General features: G+C 34.0%; 1 protein-coding gene across 1 annotated transcript; it reads right to left on the bottom strand.

Annotated features, from left to right (window-relative positions):
• Nucleotides 1–95: 95 nt before the first annotated feature.
• On the bottom strand, nucleotides 96–18,511 carry LOC6053930. Its single transcript, XM_001869898.2, has 3 exons — nucleotides 18,289–18,511; nucleotides 4,493–5,342; nucleotides 96–547 (listed from the first exon to the last, which is right to left on the bottom strand). Exons 2-3 carry the CDS (start codon nucleotides 5,291–5,293, stop codon nucleotides 134–136), a joined length of 1,215 nt encoding a protein of 404 aa, XP_001869933.2. The 5' UTR covers nucleotides 5,294–5,342; nucleotides 18,289–18,511; the 3' UTR covers nucleotides 96–133.
• Between the last annotated feature and the right edge of the window lie 7,087 nt (nucleotides 18,512–25,598).

Genomic DNA, 25,598 nt, shown 5'->3' with positions numbered 1-25,598 from the left:
TATCTTTGACGGCCAAATTTCCATTATGGGCAATTGGCCAAAAGAGCCATCTACCGGGGAATTCTTCAAACCTTAGAGCTGAAACCACCGCAGCCGATAAGAAAACAAAACGCTTCTTTATTAGTACACTTCTTCAGAGGATACCGTACCGCACGGCATCCCGGATGACGCCACCCATGCGGTACGCGTACCGCTGTTGCGCTTCCGGTGACTGGGCGAACGCCAGCTCGCCGCCCAGATCGGGCATTTCGGCCGGATCGGTGCAGAGCACCGGAATGTCGAAGGCGCCCATGATGAGCGCGAACTTGCCAAACTTGCGCATCTGGTCGAGCAGGGCGTCGAATGGGAGTAGTTTCGAGGGGTCGCTACCCAGGAGAGTTAGGAAGTCCGACAGCGCAGCGTGGTAGATCTGGAGCATTTCGTCGTAGTGCTTTTCCCGGAAGACCTCGTCGGTGCAGCAGAACAGGAAGTAGGACAGGTCCAGGGCGGGTGATGTGTACCGAGCGAGCTGCCAGTCCAGCAGGACGAGTTCGGAGGGGGATCCGTCCTGGAAGATGAGGTTTTAAATCGATAAAATTATAATAGTAATTTAAATTTGGCTAAAATTTCGACGCAGTACACGAATTTGACGTTAGAATTAAGAATTAGAAAAAAAATAGGGTAATTCTCTACCAACTCACACGAAATCGGGAAAAGTTGCCCCGACCCCTCTTCGATTTGCGTGAAACTTTGTCCTAAGGGGTAACTTTTGTCCCTGATCACGAAACCGAGGTCCGTTTTTTGATATCTCGTGACGGAGGGCGGTACGACCCTTCCATTTTTGAACATGCGAAAATGAGGTGTTTTTCAATAATTTGCAGCCTGAAACGGTGATGAGATAGAAATTTGGTGTCAAAGGGACTTTTATGTAAAATTAGACGCCCGATTTGATGGCGTACTCAGAATTCCGAAAACGTATTTTCATCGAAAAAACACTAAAAGTTTTAAAATTCTCCCATTTTCCGTTACTCGACTGTAAAAATTTTGGAACATGTCATTTTATGGGAAATTTAATGTACTTTTCGAATCTACATTGTCCCAGAAGGGTCATTTTTCATTTAGAACAAAATTTTTCATTTTAAAATTTCGTGTTTTTTCTAACTTTGCAGGGTTATTTTTTAGAGTGTAACAATGTTTTACAAAGTTGTAGAGCAGACAATTACAAAAATTTTGATATATAGACATAAGGGGTTTGCTAATAAACATCACGAGTTATCGCGATTTTACGAAAAAAAGTTTTGAAAAAGTTACTTTTTGCGTTTCTCTTTGTTTCGTCGTCCGTGTCTGTCGCGGGTGACCATGAACGGCCATGATCGATGACGACCAACTTTTTCAAAACTTTTTTTTCGTAGAATCGCGATAACTCGTGATGTTTATTAGCAAACCCCTTATGTCTATATATCAAAATTTTTGTAATTGTCTGCTCTACAACTTTGTAAAACATTGTTACACTCTAAAAAATAACCCTGCAAAGTTAGAAAAAACACGAAATTTTAAAATGAAAAATTTTGTTCTAGATGAAAAAATGACCCTTCTGGGACAATGTAGATTCGAAAAGTACATTAAATTTCCCATAAAATGACATGTGCCAAAATTTTTTACAGTCGAGTAACGGAAAATGGGAGAATTTTTAAAACTTTTTTAGTGTTTTTTTCGATGAAAAATACGTTTTTTCGGAATTCTGAGTATGCCATCAAATCGGGCGTCTAATTTTACATAAAAGTCCCTTTGACACCAAATTTCTATCTCATCACCGTTTCAGGCTGCAAATTATTGAAAAACACCTCTTTTTTCACATGTTCAAAAATGGAAGGGGTCGTACCGCCCCTCCGTCACGAGATATCAAAAAACGGACCTCGGATTCGTGATCAGGGACAAAAGTTACCCCTTAGGACAAAGTTTCACGCAAATCGAAGAGGGGTCGGGGCAACTGCTGTGTGAGTTGGCGGAGAATTACCCAATATTTTTTTTTTTTTTCAAAATTTTATTTTCCGAAGTCTTTTACAAACCTTCGGATAATCGAAAAGTCGGATTTTTGAGTCTGGACTGTAATCAAATTTTCAAAATACCGTGTTTTTTCGATTTTCGATGCCTAATTTTTCGTCATATTAAGCAGATCTCAAATATTATTATCAAACGAAGCGCTATTTAGATTTTTTAATTTGTTTATGTGTTTTTGAAAAATATTTTTTTTTTACAAATTACCGTATTTAAAAAAAACACTTAAATTTTAAATAATTTGCAAGAAGTGTTTTTTTTCTATATATTACAGTTTTGTTTTAAAATACTCAAATTTTCCCAAATTTCCATACTTTAAAAATACCACATTTTCATTAAAATTTGAATACAGTCCAGACTCGATTATCCGAATATTGTATTTGTATGGAACTTCGGCTTCGGATTATCAAATCATGACCAAAATAAACATTTATTTAAACAACAAATTTTAGTTCTACGACCACATTTTAGTCAAATTTGAATAGTTGATTACCTGTTAATTTACAAACTGCATTTTTTCAATTTACATCGCCGACATTTTGACCGCCATCTTGGAATTAAAAATTCTAAATCACTTTAACGTAGTTTAGGGGTCATATTTATGCACTACAAAAATAAGGCAACAAAAAAATGAGTTTCGATTACCCAAAGTAAAATTTTGCAGGCGGATAATCGATATCCATATTGTAAGTTTTGAATTTTGATTATTCTATATTGTATGAAAATTTTAGTTTCTGAAAAAAAATAATAAGTCAAAATGCGTAGAAAATTGCGAATAATAAAAAGTATTTTCCAAAAAAATACTTTTTTTATGAAAATATGACCATTTCTAAAAAAAATGTGAGAATTTTCATAATTTTTCATTTATAAATCGTTTGTTATATTTGAATAAAAAACTGAATTGAATTTTGTGAAAATTTTAGTATTTTACAAAAAAAAAACTGTAATGAAGTGAAAATGTACAAAATTTTGCTTCTTTTGATATCCATATTGCTGCTTATAAATGTTTTAATTTTTTAAATTGCGATATTTTGTATAAATTCTGGTATTTTACAAAACAAACTCTAATAAAGTGAAAATGCATACATAATTTTTTTTTCCTTTGATGCCCATATTGCAAAATATGAAAATTTTGGTAATTAAAAAAATATTTTGTTAAAATTTCAGTATTTTTGAAAGAAAATAACAATATTTTGTGAAAATTTGAGTATTTTACAAAAAATAATGAAGTGAAAATGCATACAAAATTTTGCTTCTTTTGAGACCCATATTGCGATTTATGAATATTTTAGTATTTAAAAAATACGATGTTTTGTAAAAAAAATTCTAGTATTTTACGAAAAAAAAAACTCTACTAAAGTGAAAATGCATCAAAAATATAGCTTTGTTTGAAACCCATATTGCAAATTATAAATATTTGAGTATTTTTGAAAAATGTGATATTTTGTGAAAAGTTTGATATTTTGCAGTTTTGTATTAAATAAAGTTCAAATACAAACATAAATTCGTTTCGTTTGATACCCATATTGAAAATTATTCTAAAAAAATAGTATTTTCAAAAACTACGATCTATTTTAAAACATTGACAATTTTATAAAGAAAAAAATTATAAAGTGCAAATGCAAAGATAATTTTGCTTGGTTTGGTACCCGTATTTCAAATTATTAAAATTTGAGTATTCTAGAAAAATAAGTTATTGAATGAAAATTGGAGTATTCCACAAAAATGAGTTAAAAATGCATGCAGAATTTCGCTTCGATTTATCGCCATAATGCATATTATGAAAATAAAAGTATTTTCGAAAAAAATATATATTTTGTGAAAATTCTAGTATGTATAAAAACCTCTAATAAAGTGAAAATGCATACCAAATTTCACTCCGTTTGATACTCTTATTTCAAATTATTAATATTTTATTATTTCCAAAAATACGGTATATTGTAAAAAAATAGTATTTTGCAAAAAAACTGTAATAAAGTGAAAATGCATGCAAAATTGCGCTTCGTTTGATACCCATATTGCAATTTATAAAAATTTGAGTATTTTCAAAAATATGATGATGTGTGAAAATTTTGATATTTTGTGAAAAAAAAAAATATTAATAAAGTTGAAATTCGTTTCGTTTGATACCCACATTGAGAGTTATGAAAATATTATTGTTAAAAACTTTTTTTTTTGTGAAGACTTGATGAAGTGAAAATGCATAGACAATATCGCTTTTGTATCAAACCCATGTTGCGAATGATATTTTGAGTAATTTTGAATAAATACCTTATTTTGTGAAAAATCCTGTATTTTACATAAAACTCTTATAAAGTAAAAATTGCAAACATAATGTCGTTTCGTTAAGTTACAATAATACGAATTGTAAAAATCGGAGTATTTTCAAAAAATACAAAAATAAAACAAACTTTGGAGGTTATGATCCGATTGCTAGGAGACAGGAGACACTTACCTTGTATCCGTACATGAAGTTGTTGACCCAGCAATCGCCATGGTTCACTACGGCGTACGGTTCCGCGTTGGCTCCGTCCATACAATAGTCCATACTGCCAACAAAGTCCGCCTTGAGAGCCTCCATCCGCTCACGAGCAGATTCCTCTTCCGGTCCAAGCAACGAAATTGCTCCATCCAGTGCCGAGCTGAACATTTCCAGCAGTGGTTCGCTTGCTTTGATCGATTTGAACAGTATGTCCGCCACCTTCAGTCGCTTGAACAATTCCGGCTGTTGATCCCTCACTGCTAGTGACAGTCCGTGCAACCGTCCCAGCGTGATCATCAGCAATCGTGCATGATCGTAGTCCACCGGTTCCAGCTTGTTCAGCATCCGGAGCTCTCGACTGCGCAGATTCTCCATCAGAATCAAAGCTTCACCTGCTTCCGCATCGAAATGAGTGTGGTAACACTTGGGAATATCGAAGAATCCATCCTCCTCAGCGATTCCCTTCCGCCGCTGGAACTCAAACAACGCCGGAAGCAGCTTCGAATACAGCAGAATCTCCCGCTCAAACAGCTCGTCCGAGTTGAACTGTCCGCGCCGTTCCGGATCCTGGGGTGGGATCTTGCAGAACAACTCCTCCGAACGATCACCTTCGCGGAGCGTCACCTGGTGAATCTCCCCAATCAGTCCGTTGCAGTTCGAACCCGGTTTGTACTCGATGACGCAGCTTCCCTCCGTGAAGCCGAGCTTGGTCAAGGCGACCTGCCGCACGGCGTCCCGGACAAAGCCGGGAAGTTGGGACGGTTCGTCGCTCATGGTGGTACGAGCTTATCTTCGTGACTAACGGGTGATTTCTGCGTGCGACCTGCAATAGTTGCAACGGTATTATCTTATCTGTAGGGAGGGGGGCTTATCAAATGGTATGATTGACGACCTGCACGATGATAGCGGAGACATCTCGTGGTAATAAAAGTAACTGTGATTCACAACTTCGAGTTTCGAAATTAGATAACAAGACAGAAAGTTTGAACGAAGCAAATCTTTATTGACGCATCTACAGATAACCGTACTTGATCGCGTCCCTAATCACACCACCCATCCGCTGGGCGTACCGCTGCTGGGCTTCACCGGAGGCGGCAAACGCCGTCGCAGCGTCGCCATGGCTGTGCACGTCGGCCGGATCGGTGCACAGAATCGGGATGTCCAGGGCGCCCATGATGACCGCAAACTTGCCCGTTGATTTGAGCTGGCGAAGCAGAGCGGTAAACGGAAAGACGTCCATCGCTTCGCTGCCCAGCTGCTCGAGCAGGTCCTTCAGGGCTGTGTAGTAAATGCGCAGCATCTCGTCGTAGTGCTTCTCGCGAAAGGCTTCGTCCGAGCAGCAGAACAGGAAGTACAGGACGTCCAGCGCCGGTGAGCCGTACCGTGCCAGCTGCCAGTCGATGAAGGTCACCGATTGGGCGGCTCCGTCCTGGAAAGAATCGTGTGATTAGTTCGTGGAGATCATCGTTGAAATACGTCATACCTGGTAACCGAACATGAGATTGTTGATCCAGCAATCTCCGTGGTTCAGCACCGCATACGGCTCGACACGCTCGACGTCTACGCAGCTCTCGAGCACGGCAAAGTAGTCGTTCCGCAATCCCTGCATCTTCCAGCTTGTCCGCTCATCCCCCGGATCCAGCACGTTCATGGCCGCGTCCAGTGCCACTCCGAACATTCCCATCAGCTGGTCGTTGTGCTGCATAGCCGGTACCATCGCGTCCGGGATCTTGCACGCTTCGAACAGATCCGGCCGCTGATCCTTCATCGCGAAAGACAGCGCGTGGAACCGGCCAAGCTGGATCATCACCAACCGGGCGTGCTCGTAGTTGATCGGTTCCAGCTTGTTCCACATTGCCAGCTCGCGAACGCGTAGGTCTTCCATCAAGATCAGCGCTTCTTCGTTGTCCGGATCGAACCGCGCGAGGTAACACTTGGGAACGTTGAAGAATCCGGCGTTCAACTCTTCGGTAACTCCCTTCTGCCGCTGGAACTCGAACATGGTGGGAAGAACGTTGGAGTACACGTTGATTTCCCGCTCGAACAGGATGTTCGAGTTGAACTGCTGTCTACGGACGGGATCCAGCGGTGGTATCTTGCAGAGGATCGTCAACTCCCGCTCACCTTCCGTCACCACGGCTTTGTGTATCTCTCCGATCAATCCCTCGCACTCCGCAGCTCGATCGATCGATACCACAAAGTGTCCCGGGGTGAATCCTTCTTCGGGGACTACGCTGGCAATCGCCTGCTCCACAAACGGAGGTAACTCAAACGGACCGCTGTCCACGATGGGAATCGATTCCTTCAGGACGAACGATCCGTCCGATTCTTCCGTATCCACGATCGGAACATCCTCCTTCAAGACGAATGATCCGTCCGACTCCTCGGTACCCACGATCGGAACCGACTCCTTCAGCACAAACGACCCATTCGAGTCACCCACTATGGGCGCCTCCTCGGTCAGCACGAAGGATCCCGTTGGTGCGGCCACGTCCGGAACCAGCTGGAACGAGCCGCTGGTCGCGTCCGGCGAGTCCCACTCCGGCGGGTGAACCTCGGAGGAAACCATCGACATGATCGGCACCGGCTGGGTTTCGGACATTCTGCTGCAACAACTGAATACGGACTACGGGATTCTTTTCGAAGAGGGGGGTGAAAGCTCGGATATCATCGTGCACCAGGTGGCGCGCCAGGGATTTGCTTGTCTTATCGGGAATCCGTAATCGCCAGATTATCGAAATTTTTCGGGTTCGTGTGGTAGATAAAGGTTTTGTAGATATACACATGTATCGGATTGCATCGCTCGGTGTCGTTTCTTCATAGGGGATTTTTTCTAATAGTTGATGATATTTACTTCTATCGATTCCCTAAGGGATTCTGGAGACTACCAAATACGCAGCACGTGGTGTTTGATACCATTTCGTCTGGTTTGTAGCTCAGTTGCGTTGCAACCATGACTCACTTCGGACGTAAGCTGACAATCTTCATCGCCATCACCCGCATTGCTGAAGGCGTGACCGTTCCATACAGTTTAGAGGATTACGTGGTGACCGTTATCAAACATCTGACTTCGGTTGATACCGCCATCCCAAGTGTTGTATTTTACGACCTTTCGCTCCGGAATCCTTTCCAGAAAGGAATTCTCGGAAAGGTACTCCACCAAACTACTCGGAGAGAAAAGCTGATACTACTATCAATGGTAGTGCTGATGTTCTTCATTACCAATGCCTACAGTACCAAACTGATTACGATGTTGATCAATCACGGGTGTCAATTCACCCAATCCGAACACTCCAAGACTTGGTCGAGTCGGGCATAAAGATCAAATCCAACGCCCAGGTGTACAGAAAGTGTGTTTGGTTTGGAAGTTTGTCTGAACAAGATCATATGTGGATCATGAAAACGTGTTACAAGAAGCGAGATTACTAGCTTGTTTGAACATTTAATAAAGCATTAAACACTCAACCTCACCGTTTTTCAGCGAACCAGCGGTTCACTTCACGCAGTAGGCCTGGCCGTGAAAAGAAACCCACTACTAGTTATAATCATTCCCACGGAGGGCGCCGGTATTGATCATACCAAAGGTAGATCAGCTGAAAACCAAATTTAATCCCATCTTATGAACACCGAGTACTCATTTTCTAGTACTCTAATAGTACCGCAAAACTAGGGCAAAGTACTGCCCCTGATCGCATAAATGTCCTATTTGCATTTTTTTTATCACTTTTCAGTATTTGATGAAGTTGTGTGCTCTTTCAGAAAAACCAAAAATATCGTATCTTTACGTATCCGTATCCATTTATGCGAACATGAGCAGTGTAAATGTATGAAATTCTGTACCTTGAGGAGGGATTTTTTTATCGATTTGGTGTCTTCGGTAAAGTTGTAAGTTATGGTTAGTACTTTTCGGAAAAAATAAGTACATACACGGAAATAACGATTTTGAAAAGATCAGAAAATTTCGCAAAAGTTTCAATATTTAACATTAAAAATCAAGCGTGGAAACACGATATCGCCAGTTGAAAATTACAGACTAATTAGGTAAAACTTAGAGAAATTAATTTTCATCGATTCGACTTCTTTGTGAGGCTGTGTCTCAGAAACTAATTTACCCAATTTTCAAAGTTTTAGAGAGAAAACAGGACTTTTTCTTAGCTTTTCATAAATAAATTTTTTTAGGAGTGCTTTTTTTCGAGAAGTATTTCAAAATTCACGAAAACATGAAAAGAAACGTAAAATTAATACTTAAAAGCTGATATTACTAACAAACGGAACATTTATTTAAAAAAAATGGTAAAATACTTTTCAATTGTAAATAAAAATATGATTTAAAAATTGATTTTTAATGTTTTTTATACATATCAAAAGACTCAGAAAATTTTAAAATACGCATTATGAAATAATAAAAAATAGGTTTTTTTCTGTGTACCTACTTTTTCCGAACAGTCCTAATGATAACCTAAAACTTTGTCAAAAGCAAAAAATCGATTAGAAAATCCCTTCTCAAGGTGCACAATTTTGTACATACAACAATCCAAAACTCTTGGAAAAAATATTAATTTTGAGAATTGAACTTTTAGGAACGAATAGTTAAACTAAAAGTTTGACTAAGGGTTTTAAAAAAATGTAAAAAATGTGTACCTATTTTTCCGAACAGTTCAAATCACATAACTTACAACTTTGCCGAAAACACCAAATTAATCAGAAAATCTCAAAATTTCATACATTTGCATACCCATTTTTATCCAAGCCCGCAAAATTCTATGGAGAATTGTATGGAAAACAAATAATGCGAAATTGCTTCTTCTGACAAAGTTTCATCCAAATCAAACATTTAAAAATCGCAAAAAAAAAATGCGAAATCATAGAGAACTCTCTTGTTAGTGAGAGAATATGATCAAAAATATATTTAAAAAAAGTTATTCAAAATTCCAAAACTTCTGAATTTTAAAATTCTAGAATGCAAAATTTCTTAAATTCAAAACAAAACAAATTATTCACAATTTTAAATTTTAAAATGTTAAATTTTGAGATGTTCATTTTCTAAAATTCAACAAAAACTCTATGGTTTGGAAAATCTTGAAATTTTGAAATTCAAAAATGCAAAAAAGTAGGTTAGAGAAAACATGACCAAATTGAAAAACATCGTTATTCAAAAATCCAAAACATTGAAATTCTAAAATGCCAAATCTCTTCATTTCTAAAATTTCTCAATTCAATAATAAAAATAATCGAGTTCAAAAATGCTGATATTCTAAGATTTGAAACTTCAACAATTTAAAAAATCAATTCGAAGCAAAAAAAAAACAAAAATTCAAGAATTCTCGAGTAAGTTTTCATCCAAAAACGCGATGACTGTTGCGACCTATTGCAAACAAAGCAGAGAATACAGGAAAATACGAATTTAGTGATTTTCGAAACATTAAAATCAATTATGCATAAAAAATAAAAATAATTTTTCAAGCTTAAACATTTTATTTAAACTTTTTTTTTGCACTAGGAATATCAAAAATTATTTTTTTTAGCATAACAAAAAACGTTTTATTTTCTTTTAATATTGCTCAATCATTTTTTACGTTGAATAGTAATTTTTAAAAATTTACTTAACTATTAAATAGTTTGAAAAGTCAAAAATTTAAATACAGATATCAAATAAATTAGTTTTTTCAAGGTGATTTTTTTTTGGTTTTCTTAACTACAGTATTTTTTAATTACGAGTATTTTTTTAATTTTCGAATTTCTCAATTATTGAATTTAAGAGGGTACGTTATCCATTAGTAGACCCCTTTCCTATACCCTCTGAAGGGTTTTTGATGAAAAATTCAATAAAATCACAATTTCAAGCGTGTTGTTGTCTACAAATATTTTATTTGGCATGATCAGCATCATTTAAAACAATGTTGGCTGACATTTACGTGTCCTTTCAGCCAAAATAAGTGTTTTGTGTTCGACATCTGAAATTAGCAATGGCCACTAGCATTTTCACAACAAAACTGCATTTATATTTTATGATTGAATTAACTATCCAATCATTTTTTGACTGATTATTCAACTTCAGCAAGTCGAAATAATGTTATTTTAAGGAACTTTACTAAAATAAAGCGAAGAACTGCTAATTTTTGAGCAAAAATTAGGGGGTCCAATATAGGACAAAGAAAAACCAAACTATTCCAAAAGTGGACCCCTGTTAATTTAACTTACAAAAATAAAGAAAAATGTGTATTTAAGCAAAAGTTTCTCTAAAAAATACAATTAATGCTTGTTGTAATCAACCTAAACGCATTTTTTTTCAATTATGAGTATAACTATAGCTGTTTACATGTTAAAAGTACCAAATATGCTGAAGCCGAAAGAATTTATAATAAATCAAAACTTTAGTTAATGGTACTTAACTGAAGCATCATAGTTGCAGTTTGAAATGATATTTTATAATAATAAATCAATAACAAAACATTATTTTTAAATAAACATGCGTGGTTTTATCAGCTACTGTAAACAAATCTATTGTTTAGTTTCGGTCAACCATTTATGTAATTAATATGGAAAAAATTGCATCAAATTTACTTTTTTGTAATTATTTTTATGTTTACAGTGGATTTTGAAACGTTTTCTCTGATCTTTTTCGGAAATAAATGTGTTTAAATGTCTGTAAGGTTTTTTGTGGTTCAAAGCCAAATTTGTTAACAAAACATATTTGTTTATGATGAAAAGTGAGCAAAATCCATCTTTTATTCATTATATCTATCATTAGACCTACACCATGCATCAAAACATCAAATATCGGTTAAATTTGGTATAAAAATAACAGTTTGCCTATAGTGGACCCGGGTCCACAAATGGATTATGGACCCGGGTCCACTACAGGAAAAGGGGGTCCATAACAGGCAAAAAAAAACTTTTTTTTTCAAATGGCTATTTTTCTGTTAAAAAAAAACAAATAACTGATGAAAAAAATACTCAAAATTGTTCAAAAGACTTCAGATTTCATTATTTTGTACAAAGGGTTATGAAAAAGTGCTTAAAATATTGAAAATTTATGAAAAATGTGCTTCGGCTCTACTAGGGGGTCCACTAATGGTTAAAATACCCGAATTCGAAAATTTCGAACCTTTTTTTTTTGTCTAGGAAAACGCCACCCGACGAATGCAGCAAGCCAGCAAAGGTGGATTCCAATAAACCTAGCCTTTTCCAAGTATTTAGATTATCAAATTCACCTTTTGCGAACCTAGTTATTCTTTCAAGTTCCAATGAAATTTACTTAAGGGGTTACATACATGTAAATCGGCAAAAAAACAGAGGTTGGTGTCAGCACACACTAAATTTTATTTAAAATCTGTTTTCAGGGCATTAAAATATACATTTTCATGTATTATCAAAACAAATTTGAAGACATTTGGTTGTATCATTGTCGAGATATGGCTATTTGAAGTTAGCAGTTTCAAAAAACGGGTGCCACGATATCTCAACACTGCCTTGACCAAATCGTCTCAAAATTTTGGTGAAGACTCGTCAAACCGGTCCTGTGTGCATGACGAAGGCCGATTTTCAAAAAAAATTATTTATATAAAAAATAAAAATATTTTTGTGTTTTTCATATAAAAAAATCGTCAGTTTTTGATTTTTATATTTTTTAAAAAGCAAAATTTCAAAATCGGGCTTCGTCATGCGCACGGGATATGACTTGAGAGTCTTCACCCTGAATTTCAGCCAATTTGGTCCATCCCATCTCGAGATATCGTTGCACCCTTAAATCAACTCGGCGTGTCGAGAAAAACGCTCAGAAAGTTTGACAGTCCGCTTTGCGCACGGCAAAATGTTGAGCTTAAATTCGTCTCTAACTCAATTTTATAATGTAATATCTTCATGAAACTTTCTTGAGTGATTGAAAATCATCTTTTAGTGTACTCTATAAATTTTCTGTAATATGATTTTGATTTTCTACATGTATGTAACCCCTTAAGATAAAAGCAAAAATAAACTAAATTTGACTTTGAAAAAAACATTATTTTTTTCAAGCTGATTTTTTTTTCAATTGATTATTTTTTTTATTTTTTTATTTTGTAGAATTTTTTGTTAGTTTTCTTTATTTCTTTTTCTTTAGTTTTTTTTAATTAAAAAATGTATTGTGTGGGTAATTCTCTACCAACTCACACGAAATCGGGAAAAGTTGCTCCGACCCCTCTTCGATTTGCGTGAAACTTTGTCCTAAGGGGTAACTTTTGTCCCTGATGACGAATCCGAGGTCCGTTTTTTGATATCTCGTGACGGAGGGGCGGTACGACCCCTTCCATTTTTGAACATGCGAAAAAAGAGGTGTTTTTCAATCATTTGCAGCCTGAAACGGTGATGAGATAGAAATTTGGTGTCAAAAGGGACTTTTATGTAAAATTAGACGGCCGATTTGATGGCGTACTCAGAATTCCGAAAAAAACGTATTTTTCATCGATAAAAAACACTAAAAAAGTTTTAAAAATTCTCACATTTTCCGTTACTCGACTGTAAATTTTTTTGGACCATGTCATTTTACGGGAAATTTAATGTACTTTTCGAATCTACATTGACCCAGAAGGGTCATTTTTTCATTTAGAACAAAATTTTTCATTTTAAAATTTCGTGTTTTTTCTAACTTTGCATGGTTATTTTTTAGAGTGTAACAATGTTCTATAAAGTTGTAGAGCAGACAATTACAAAAAATTTGATATATAGACATAAGGGGTTTGCTTATAAACATCACGAGTTATCGCGATTTTACGAAAAAAAGTTTTGAAAAAGTTGGTCGTTATCGATCATGGCCGTTCATAGTCACCCACGACAGACACCTACGACGAAACAAAGAGCAACGTAAAAAGTTTTTTTTTTAATTTTTTTTTTTTGTAAGATCGCGATAACTCGTGATGTTTATATGCAAACCCCTTATGTATCTATGTCTATGTATTTTGTAATTGTCTGCTCTACAACTTTGTAGAACATTATTACACTCTGAAAAATAACCCGGGAATGTTAGAAAAAACACGAAACTTTAAAATGAAAAATATTGTTCTAAATGAAAAAATGACACTTCTGGGTCAATGTAGATTTGAAAAGTACATTAAATTTCCCTTAAAATGACATGTTCCAAAATTTTTTACAGTCGAGTAACGGAAAATGGGAGAATTTTTAAACTTTTTTAGTGCTTTTTTTTTCGATGAAAAATACGTTTTTTAGGAATTTTGAGTACGCCATCAAATCGGGCGTCTAATTTTACATAAAAGTCTCTTTGACAACAAATTTCTATCTCATCACCGTTTCAGGCTGCAAACTATTGAAAAACACCTCTTTTTACGCATGTTAAAAAATGGAAGGGGTTGTACCGCCCCTCCGTCACGAGATATCAAAAAACGTACCTCGGATTCGTGATCGGGGACAAAAGTTACCCCTTAGGACAAAGTTTCACGCAAATCGAAGAGGGGTCGGGGCAACTGCTGTGGGAGTTGGCGGAGAATTACCCGTGTATTTTTTTTATAAAAGGAGTGAATTTCTATTGTTATTCCATAGAATTTTAATTGTGTAGTGATTTGGATTTTTTTCCTATTGTTCTTGATTTTTTTTTTAATTTTTGACTATTTTCTTCGTCGTTTCACCATGTAAATTTTTGCTACGTTCATCTGAATCTGAAAACCTGCTCCTCATCTCAGTCTGAGACCAACCTGTTTTTCAAGCCTTGTTCGACGACGACAGGTAGGACTTGCCATTTGGTGCAAATTTGGTTCTACCCGACACGAAAAAAATCAATTCCCGAAATCGTGAATTGTGTTCATGAATTTGAGAACCACGAAGGAATAAATTAACGTGTACAGTGCAAATGCACCATACCCATGAATAAGTTACCAATTACCTCGAAGTTTGACCACCAGGATATTTGCCAATCTAAATTGGGTCATTATAAGCCGCGACAAGTCCGTTACCACCTTACACCCGGGACTGAGATAAGTTTGTATCAGCATAAACCAACATTAAGCTTTATTCCCACGACGCAGCACGTGCACATCAAGCTACTAATCACCGGACACGTGCAGATACATACTGCATTGGTATAGGAATGACCAGTTCAGTTACCGTTCAGCCATGGCCTACTCCGGACGAAACCTGACCATCTTCACGTTGGTCACTTGCTTCGCGTCCACAGTGGCCGTACGGTACAGTTTGGTGAACTACATCGTGGCCACAATCAACCATCTGGCCGCCGCCGAAACCGCCGTCCCGAAGGTCGTCTTTTACGACCTATCCCCGCGGAATCCTTTCCACGATGGTCTGCTCGGTCGCGTCATCCGGGATCCCCGGCTGGACAGTAGTGTGTCGAGGATTGTAATCTCGTGCGGCGCGAATATGGAACAGACTAGGTATCTACCGGCGAAGCCGACGCTAATCGTACTGCAAGGTGATGTCTTCTTCTGTATCAATCAACTGGCGAAACATCTACGTGCGTTCAGTTCCAGCACAAAGGTGTTGGTTTTGGTAACCTCCGAAGAACAGGCGTTTTTCTATAAGCAACTAGTGGTTCCATTGCTATTTTATAATGTCGTCCTGATGGACGGTTCAGTTTCTCATGAAAGTATAGCGCACTACCCAAAACCAGAGCGGCTGTTTGCTAGTAATCGATTTTTTAGTCTCAACGGAATCCCAATAACAATTATTGAAAGACCTTTGTATCGATGTAAACTGTTTACGGCTACCTTGGTGAGGAGCACAGCATCCCTCATGAATACTACCGTGCTGGCAGTGCTGCACTCTTGCCACAGATCAAGTACGTTCTGCTATGAAATGGTCATGATAGACAACAGTGTAGATTTTGACTGTACCTATTACTCTATGAGATCGTCGCAAGAGCGCAACTTTGAAACTTTAGCCACAACCATGACCAGCTCAGAGGTAGTTCTAATTCCAAGTAGTCCGCTAAGTATTATAGACCTGTTTTTCATACCGTTTGACTGGAAAGTTTGGGTAGTTCTATCTGTACTCATTGGTATCTTGGAAATCATTCACCTCATGTATTCTTCAACGTTTCGCAATGATCCCTTTCTATTTATCGTGTGTGGCTTCCAAGAACACGATTTGCACCAAACTACTCGGAGAGAAAAGCTGATACTACTTGCCTTGGTGGTGTTTATGTTCTTCATGACCAACGCGTATAGTACCAAACTGATTGAACTGTTGGTCAACCGACCCTCATCCCATCCCATACGAACACTTCAAGCCCTGGTTGACTCTGGGATAAAGATCAAATCCAACACCCAGGTGAACAGCTACCTTTCGAAGCATCACATTCTGGGGAATTCCACCGTCGTAAGCAACGAGTCCGTGTTCAACATGGACATGGTCCACGCCCACGTAGTCGTCCGGGAAACCGCCGTTGGCGTCCTACCCATGTACTACGACCACAAGCACCGGATGTTCCGCTACAACATCCTGGACCAAACCCTAAACACGGTGGTCTACAAGTTCCGGCTGCTAAAGCGAAGTCCCCTTCTGGAAGCGTTCCAATTGGTGTGCGCAGCGTTGATCGAAGCTGGCATTAAGGACTACCTTACATCTTTAGCCTATCCCAGCTTGCAGAAACTGGGCATAATGCACACCGAGGTCGACGAAATGCTACACTTTGCGGACTTGACGCCGGCCTGGATGGGACTGCTGGGTGGATTGATCATAGCAGGGGTTGCGTTCGGCTTGGAACTTGTCTTGTTCAAGATTGTCAAAAAATAGGTAATAAGCAATTCTCTCCTATTTCGATCATTAGATTTTTTTTCTGTATTTTTTAATCAGGCTGAAACTTTTTTGGTGCCTTCGGTATGCCCAAAGAAGCCATTTTGCATCATTAGTTCGTTCATATTATTTTCAATACAAATTTGGGAGCTGTCCATACAAAAAAGATGTATGGAAATTCAAAAATCTTTTGAAGGAATTCTTTCATTAATTTAGTGTCTTCGGCAAAGTTGTAGGTATGGATAGGACTACACTGGAAAAAAAGGATACACGGTAAAAAATGGTGATTTTTAATTTAACTTTTTGCCACTTAAACATGATTTGCAAAAAACACTATTTTTTATATGTTTTAAGGAAAAAAAAAATCTATCAAAAATTATATTTAAAAAAATCGAAACATTGGTCGCATAAATTTTTCAACTTCATTTATCGTTTTAAAATCAAACTAAAAATCAAAAAGTAATTAAGTGAAATTTTGATCAGGTGCACCGTTTTCAAGTTATAGCCATTTTTAGGTAACTTTTTTTGAAAATAGTCGCAGTTTTTCATTTTTTTCAATTCATGCCCATGATTACCCATATTTGAAAAAAAATATGTTTGAAATGCTGAGAAAATTCTCTTTATTTAGCTTTTTTGAACTTAGTTGATACGACTCTTAGTTGCTGACATATTGCCATGCAATGATTAGAAAAAAAGGAAAATTGATGTTTTCTAAGTCTCATCCAAGCAACCCACCATTTTCTAACGTCGATATCTCAGCAACTAATGGTCCGATTTACAATGTTAAAATATGAAACATTCGTGAAATTTTCCGATTTTTTGGAAAACAATATTTTCAAAAAAATTAAATCAAGACTAACATTTCAAAAGGGCGTAATATTGAATGTTTGGTTCTTTTGAAATGTTAGTCTTGATTTATTTATTTTAAATATTGTTTCGAAAAGATCGTAAAATTTCACGAATGTTTCATATTTTAACATTGTAAATCAGACCATTAGTTGCTGAGATATCGACGTTAGAAAATGGTGGGTTGCTTGGATGAGACTTAAAAAAACATCAATTTTCCTTTTTCAATATGCAGCAACTAAGGGTCGTATCAACAAAGTTCAAAAAAGCCAAATATAGAGAATTTCTCAGCTTTTCAAAAATATTTTTTTTTCAAAAGTGGGCATGCGCACTAATTAAAAAAAATGGAAAATTGAGACTATTTTCAAAAAAAGTAACTTTAAAACGGTGCAATTTATCAAAATTTCACTAAAGTAATTTATGATTTTAAATTCGATTTTACATCGAAAAATTAAATTGAACAATTTTTGCGAACAATATTTCGATTTTTGAAAAAAATCTGTATTGATTCAAAAAACCATGGCTCGGTCAAAGATTTTTTGCCCATTCTGGAAATTTCTGAAAAGTTGGCATTTGATGTCCTCTAAAACATATTAAAAAAATAGTGTTTTTTGCAAATCCAGTTTTAGTGACAAAAACTTAAATTAAAAATCATCAATTTTTTTAACGTGTATCATTTTTTTTTTTCAGTGTGGTCCATATCCATACCTTCAACTTTGCCGAAGACACCAAATCGATAAAAAAATTCCTTCAAAAGATACAGATTTTTGAATTTTCACACATCATTTTTGTATGGACAGCTGCCAAATTTGTATGGAAAATTATATGATCGAAGGCACCAAAAAGTTTCAGCCGGATAAATAAATACAAAAATTAAAATTAAAGAAAAAGAATGATTCCGTAGAGAACTGCTCAACTGATAAACGATAATTGTCAGAAAAGCTGTCAATTAGTGTTATAGTTTTTTGGTTTGGGTTTAAAAAAATTGTTTGTTTTTGTGTCTACAAATAAATTCAAATTGAGGGTGTGGTAACAACAAACGTTTTTCAATCACGCTGATAGTCTAATATCACTAAACCAAGTAGTGTGATTCTTCCGACAATGCATCAGCAGATCGTGAGGGTTGATAATGAAATACATTTTGCACTTTATTTGCATAGTTTACGAGCCAAACAATTTCGTACCTTTTCCGCCACCAATTGAGATGCAAATCTGCGTCCACTTTCCAACACGCGACTGGGCACGGTCTTCCGTATTTTGTTGAATTGTCACGGTTGAAATGCTCGCCACATCAAACAGGTGGCAGTAGGAATGAGATAATAAATAAGCACAACACCGACCGTTGGACGAGCCCAGTACCGTTCTAATCAACGTTCTAAGCAAGACTGGAATCTGCTGAGCGAGCAGCGAATGATTGCGGAGCGCACGATTCTCGAACGGGGATGTCCACAAATTGTTCAGTTTGCTCACTTAAAATGGTATTGTCAAATAACGTTTTCTAAAAAAATATCAAAAAAAGAAAACTGCAAAACTAACTTTGGAAGGATTTTAGCAATAAGTTACCTTTGAATATCAAGTTAAAACTTCACACATTCCACTTTATTCGAATTGGCAGTGTAGATATCGGTTTCTGTCCGAAAGAACTCGCAGCAGACGTGTCTGTCAATTAGATTGAACTCTTTAATTAACTCGTGCACACTTGACCCTATCAGTCAACAGTTGAAAGCAGAGCAATTCTTGTGGAATTATGTAACAATTTTGATTTTAAATTCTTAAATTTTGAAACCTTAAATTCTTAAATTCTTGAATTCTTAAATTTTTATATTCTTAAATCTCTAAATTCTTAAATTCTTAAATTCTTAAATTCTTAAATTCTTAAATTCTTAAATTCTTAAATTCTTAAATTCTTAAATTCTTAAATTCTTAAATTCTTAAATTCTTAAATTCTTAAATTCTTAAATTCTTAAATTCTTAAATTCGTTAAATTCGTTAAATTCGTTAAATTCGTTAAATTCGTTAAATTCGTTAAATTCGTTAAATTCGTTAAATTCGTTAAATTCGTTAAATTCGTTAAATTCGTTAAATTCGTTAAATTCGTTAAATTCGTTAAATTCGTTAAATTCGTTAAATTCGTTAAATTCGTTAAATTCGTTAAATTCGTTAAATTCGTTAAATTCGTTAAATTCGTTAAATTCGTTAAATTCGTTGAATTCGTTAAATTCGTTAAATTCGTTAAATTCGTTGAATTCGTTAAATTCGTTAAATTCGTTAAATTCGTTAAATTCGTTAAATTCGTTAAATTCGTTAAATTCGTTAAATTCGTTAAATTCGTTAAATTCGTTAAATTCGTTAAATTCGTTAAATTCGTTAAATTCGTTGAATTCGTTAAATTCGTTAAATTCGTTAAATTCGTTAAATTAGTTAAATTCGTTAAATTCGTTAAATTCGTTAAATTCGTTAAATTCCTTAAATTCGTTAAATTCGTTAGATTTCTTCAATTCGTTCACTTCTTTTATTTTTTTTAAATTCGTTGAATTCTTTGAATTCGTCAAATTCGTTAAATTGGTAAAATTTGTAAAATTCGTTAAATTCGTTACATTCTTTAAATTCGTTAAATTCTTTTAATTCGTTAAATTCGTCAAATTCGTTATATTCGCTAAATTTGTTAAGCTGGTTCGGTAAATTTGTTAAACTTGTTAAATTCGTTAAATTAATTGAATTCGTTAAAGTCGTTAAATTCGTTATATTCGCTATATTCGCTACATTTGTTAAAATTGTTGAATTCGTTAATTTTGTTATATTCGTTGAAATAACTGAATTCCTTAACTTCCTCATATTATGTAAAATTTGTAATATTTGTGAGATTTGTAAGATTTGTAAAATTTGTAAAATTTGAGCAACTCTCTACGAAATCGGCCGATTTCGACCATTTTTATTTTTGTATTTTTTGATTTGACTCAAACTTTGTGGGGGCCTTCCCTATGACCAAATATGCTATTTTGTGTCATTGGTTCACCCATACATGTCTCCATACAATTTTGGCAGCTGTCCATACAAAAATGGTATGTAAATATTCAAACAACTGTAACTTTTGAGTGAAATTTCTGATCAAATTGGTGTCTTCGGCAAAGTTGTAGGTATTGTTGAGGACTTTTGAGAAAAAAATAGGTACACGGAAAAACAAATTTGCAGATTTTTTTATCAACTTTTTTTTTAATTAAACTCAATTTCCCAAAATACGTATTTTTTGATTTTCGAGATTTTTTTGATATGTTTTAGGGGACTAAAATCCGCAACTTTTGAGCCATTAAGAAACATGGTCAAAAAATCTGCCGCCGAGTCATGCATTTTAAAAAAAATAGTGATTTTTGGAAAAGCCGAAGTTTCATGCAAAAACAAGTTTGACATTAGTTTTTAATGAAAAATTGAATTTGCAATCGAAAAGTACTTTACAGATTTTTTTATTAAGGGCTTTCAAGATATAGCCACCGAAAGTTTGATTTTAGCGAAATATTTGCAGTTTTTCAATTTTTAAAAATAGTGACCATGAGTGACCACTTCTAAAAATATTTTTTTTGAAAAGTTCAGAAAATTTTCTATAAAATTGTCTAAGAGACATTGAAGATTGGACCTCTGGTTGCTGAGATACAGCGGATTAAAGAAAAAGAAAAAGTCTCACCCAAACAACCCACCATTTTCTAATGACGATATCTCAGCAATTAATGGTCCGATTTTCAATGTTGATACATGAAACATTCGTGAAATTTTTCGATCTTTTCGAAAAAAATATTTTGAATTTTTTTAAATCTAGACTAGCATTTTAAATGGGTTGGGTTGTTAAATTTATTAAATTTGTTAAATTCGTTAAATTAATTGAATTCGTTAAAGTCGTTATATTCGTTATATTCCTATATTCGCTAAATTTGTTAAAATTGTTGAATTTGTTAATTTTGTTATATTCGTTGAAATAACTGAATTCCTTAAATTCCTCATCATATTATGTAATATTGTAAAATTTGTAAAATTTGTAAAATTTGTAAAATTTGTAAAATTTGTAAACTTGTAAAATTTGTAAAATTTGTAAAATTTGTAAAATTTGTAAAATTTGTAAAATTTGTAAAATTTGTAAAATTTGTAAAATTTGTAAAATTTGTAAAATTTGTAAAATTTGTAAAATTTGTAAAATTTGTAAAATTTGTAAAATTTGTAAAATTTGTAAAATTTGTAAAATTTGTAAAATTTGTAAAATTTGTAAAATTTGTTAAATTTGTTAAATTTGTTAAATTTGTAAAATTTGTAAATTTTTTAAAATTTTTAAAATTTTTAAAATTTGTAAAATTTGTAAAATTTTTAAAATTTGTAAAATTTATAAAATTTGTGAAATTTGTAAAATTTGTAAAATTTACAAAATTTACAAAATTTGTAAAATTTGTAAGATTTGTAAAATTTGTATAATTTAAAATTGCTGAATTTTAAATTTTCAAAATTTTCTGAAATTGCTAAAATTTGTAAAATTTCTGAAATTTGTTAAATTTATTGAAATTGTTGGCTTTTGAAATTTGTCAGATTTGTTATTTTTTTTAATTTGGAAATTTTAGTAATTTTCTAAAATTTCTGAAATTATTAAGATTTGTTAAATTACTTAAATTTGTTAAATTTGTTGAATTTGTAAAATTTGTCAGATCTGTTAAATTTGTAAAACTAAAATTTTTTTAATTCTCAAATCGTAAAATTCTAACATTTTTAAATTCATTCATACTAAATTTTCCAAAGTGACATTTTGGCTAGGACTTCGAATACCCGAGTTCTGAGTGTATTTTTTTAAAATCTCCTTAGGCCGTTGCAAATAATGCCTTATTAAAGAATGTTTGAGGAAGTGAATTTTCGAGTTTTAATATTTACATAATTGAATTTTTTATTTTTTTGGGTTATTAATTTCTAAATGAAAATAAAATCAATTTAAATTCAATAGAATATTTTAATTTTACACTCTACTCTCTCTTTACTGGTTTTTGATTTTATGGTCTTAAATTTAGGATATTTTTAAATTCAGGTTAAATTTAAATTGATTTGGTGATTTTTAGATTTCGAGATTTTTTTAGATTTATTTAAAACCATCCGTGGTTTATCGTGGATACTTTTTTGGGAAATCTTGACCTCTTCCCCCATGTGAAATTAATTGATAAATTGGAAAATGCCCCTCAATTGAAAAAACAAATGCTAATATTATTAATTTATTGGATCTTTTGAAAATTTAAGACAATTTCACTGTCGGCGGCCACCACACACTAATGGTTGTAATTTCTTTCCAATGAATTCCAGGTGGAAAGCCTCAACGAAGACACGGGCCGTGTGATGGTCAAGTTCGCCATCGGTGGCAACCGCGACTACGTCAACGAGTACCTGCTCCAGCTGGTGTCCAGGGCCGAGTTTGATCAGTACGGCAAGGTGTTGAGTGAGTTTGCGGAGTCGGTCAAATGATCAGTTGAACAGATTTTAATTGCTTTTCATTTTTAATTTTTACAGATAAGGAAAAGTACGAGGAGTACAAAAAGAGACAAGACAACGACAAGACAGCGACCTCGGAAGAACCCCGTCTTCAGAGGGAGCTGAAAAAGGAAAGTCCTCCCCCGCGTGTCACCTCCCGCGAAGATCGGACCCAGCAGCACTCCAGCCGGTCCCAACACCGCGAAGATCGTGACCGTGAGGATCGCAACTCCCGCCAAGATCGTGACCGTGACGACCGGCGGAGGGACAGCTCCACCAGCGAGGACGATTCCCGCCACCGATCGCACCACAAACCGTCCCGAACGTCGTCGGGGACGAAGAAAAAGTCCCACAAGTACAAACAGCATCGGCGCGAGTACTCGAGGGAGCGGGAACGGGGGTCACGGGATCGCGAGCGGAACCACCGGCGAGGATCGTCCGATGACGATGAGGAGACGCGAAGGCGGGATGCGCACAAGCAGAAGAAAACCAAGAAGAGTAAACGGCAACGTAGTCGGTCGCGGTAGGAAGAAGAGGGGAATAAATGTTTGATGATACTCTGAGGAGGAAAGAAATGTGGTGAAAATTAATAATGTGAAAAGTCCCTGGTTAAGAATCAGTGTGTAAGGAACAAAATGCATGAAAGTTAAAGCTTTTTGTTGATTTTTGATAACATGTGACAATCTCGTCCAATGGCTACCTAATTAACAATGAAAATATAAAAGGTAAGTGTTATAAATTTATGTAGAAGTTTTCATTAACATAAATCATATCTGTGCTAAAATCTCAGAAAAATCTCCTTTAAGAAAATTAAAAACCAAAAACTAAAAATTATAAGCTTAAAAATCTTAAAAATCTTGGAAAATTTAAAAAAGAACATGAACAACTTAAAAACTTGAAAAACTTGAAATAACCTAAAAAACCTGAAAAACTTGAAATAACCTAAAAACCCTGAAAACCCTGAAAAACTTGAAAAACTTGAAAAACTTGAAAAACTTGAAAAACTTGAAAAACTTGAAAAACTTGAAAAACTTGAAAAACTTGAAAAACTTGAAAAACTTGAAAAACTTGAAAAACTTGAAAAACTTACAAAACTTACAAAACTTACAAAACTTACAAAACTTACAAAACTTACAAAACTTACAAAACTTACAAAACTTACAAAACTTACAAAACTTACAAAACTTACAAAACTTACAAAACTTACAAAACTTACAAAACTTACAAAACTTACAAAACTTACAAAACTTACAAAACTTACAAAACTTACAAAACTTACAAAACTTACAAAACTTACAAAACTTACAAAACTTACAAAACTTACAAAACTTACAAAACTTACAAAACTTACAAAACTTACAAAACTTACAAAACTTACAAAACTTACAAAACTTACAAAACTTACAAAACTTACAAAACTTACAAAACTTACAAAACTTACAAAACTTACAAAACTTACAAAACTTACAAACTTACAAAACTTACAAAACTTACAAAACTTACAAAACTTACAAAACTTACAAAACTTACAAAACTTACAAAACTTACAAAACTTACAAAACTTACAAACTTACAAAACTTACAAAACTTACAAAACTTACAAAACTTACAAAACTTACAAAACTTACAAAACTTACAAAACTTACAAAACTTACAAAACTTACAAAACTTACAAAACTTACAAAACTTACAAAACTTACAAAACTTACAAAACTTACAAAACTTACAAAACTTACAAAACTTACAAAACTTACAAAACTTACAAAACTTACAAAACTTACAAAACTTACAAAACTTACAAAACTTACAAAACTTACAAAACTTACAAAACTTACCAATCTTACAAAACTTACAAAACTTACAAAACTTACAAAACTTACAAAACTTACAAAACTTGAAAAACTTAAAAAACTTAAAAAACTTAAAAAACTTGACAAATTTGAAAAAATTGAAAAAACTTGAAAAACTTACAAAACTTGAAAAACTTAAAAAACTTAAAAAACTTGACAAATTTGAAAAATTGAAAAAACTTGAAAAACTTGAAAAACATGAAAAACTTGCAAACTTTAAAAAGAAACAAGAAGAAGAAAAACATGAAAAACTTGAAAAACTACAAAAACTTGAACAACTTGAAAAAATTGAAAAAACTTGAAAAACTTCAATAACAAGAAAAACTTGAAAAACATGAAAAACTTGAAAACTTGAAAAACATGAAAAACTTGAAAAACTTGAAAACTTGAAAAACTTAAAAAACCTGAAAAACTTGAAAAACTTGATAATTTGAAAAACTCGGAAAAAAAATGAAAACATGAAAAACCTTTAAAAAAAACTTGAAAACCATAAAAAACCAGAAAAAATCGAAAAACTTGATAGTTTGAAAAACTCGGAAAAAATAACAAAAAAATGAAAACTTGAATAACCTAAAAAACTTAAAAAACTTGTAAAACTTGAAAAATTTGAAAACTTTTAAAACTTGAAACTTGAAAAAATACACAAAAAATCATAAATTTCAAGTACTTGGAGATTCCAAATACTTTAAAAACTTTTAAAACATAAACAAATTTATATAAAAAAACTTTAAAAACTTGAAACTCAATAAAATTTACAAAATTTACAAACATAAAAAAATATTTTACAAATTTTAAAAACTATAAAAACAAAATAAATTAAAAATAAGCTTACAAAACTTAAAACATGATCGAAACAAATATCTTGACTATTTAAAAATCGTTAAACTTATACTAAAAACTCACACACACATATTCGTTAGTGCGCAGCAAAATTTTAACCATCATCGTATCAAACGAAGCAAAATTTTGTATGGTTTTTCACTTCACTAGGTTTTTTTTTTAAATTTTGACAAAATTTACTATATGGGTATCCAACGATGCATTTCATTTTAAAGTTTTTTGAAACACTACAATTTCACAAAATACCGTATTTTTTCGAAAATACTTAAATTTTCACGATTTGCAATATGGGTTTCAAACGAAGCAAAATTTTGTAT

Source organism: Culex quinquefasciatus, chromosome 3 (assembly GCF_015732765.1).
Source record: "Culex quinquefasciatus strain JHB chromosome 3, VPISU_Cqui_1.0_pri_paternal, whole genome shotgun sequence".
NCBI classification, from domain to species: domain Eukaryota; kingdom Metazoa; phylum Arthropoda; class Insecta; order Diptera; family Culicidae; genus Culex; species Culex quinquefasciatus.
This window is presented reverse-complemented; position numbering and strand designations above follow the sequence as displayed.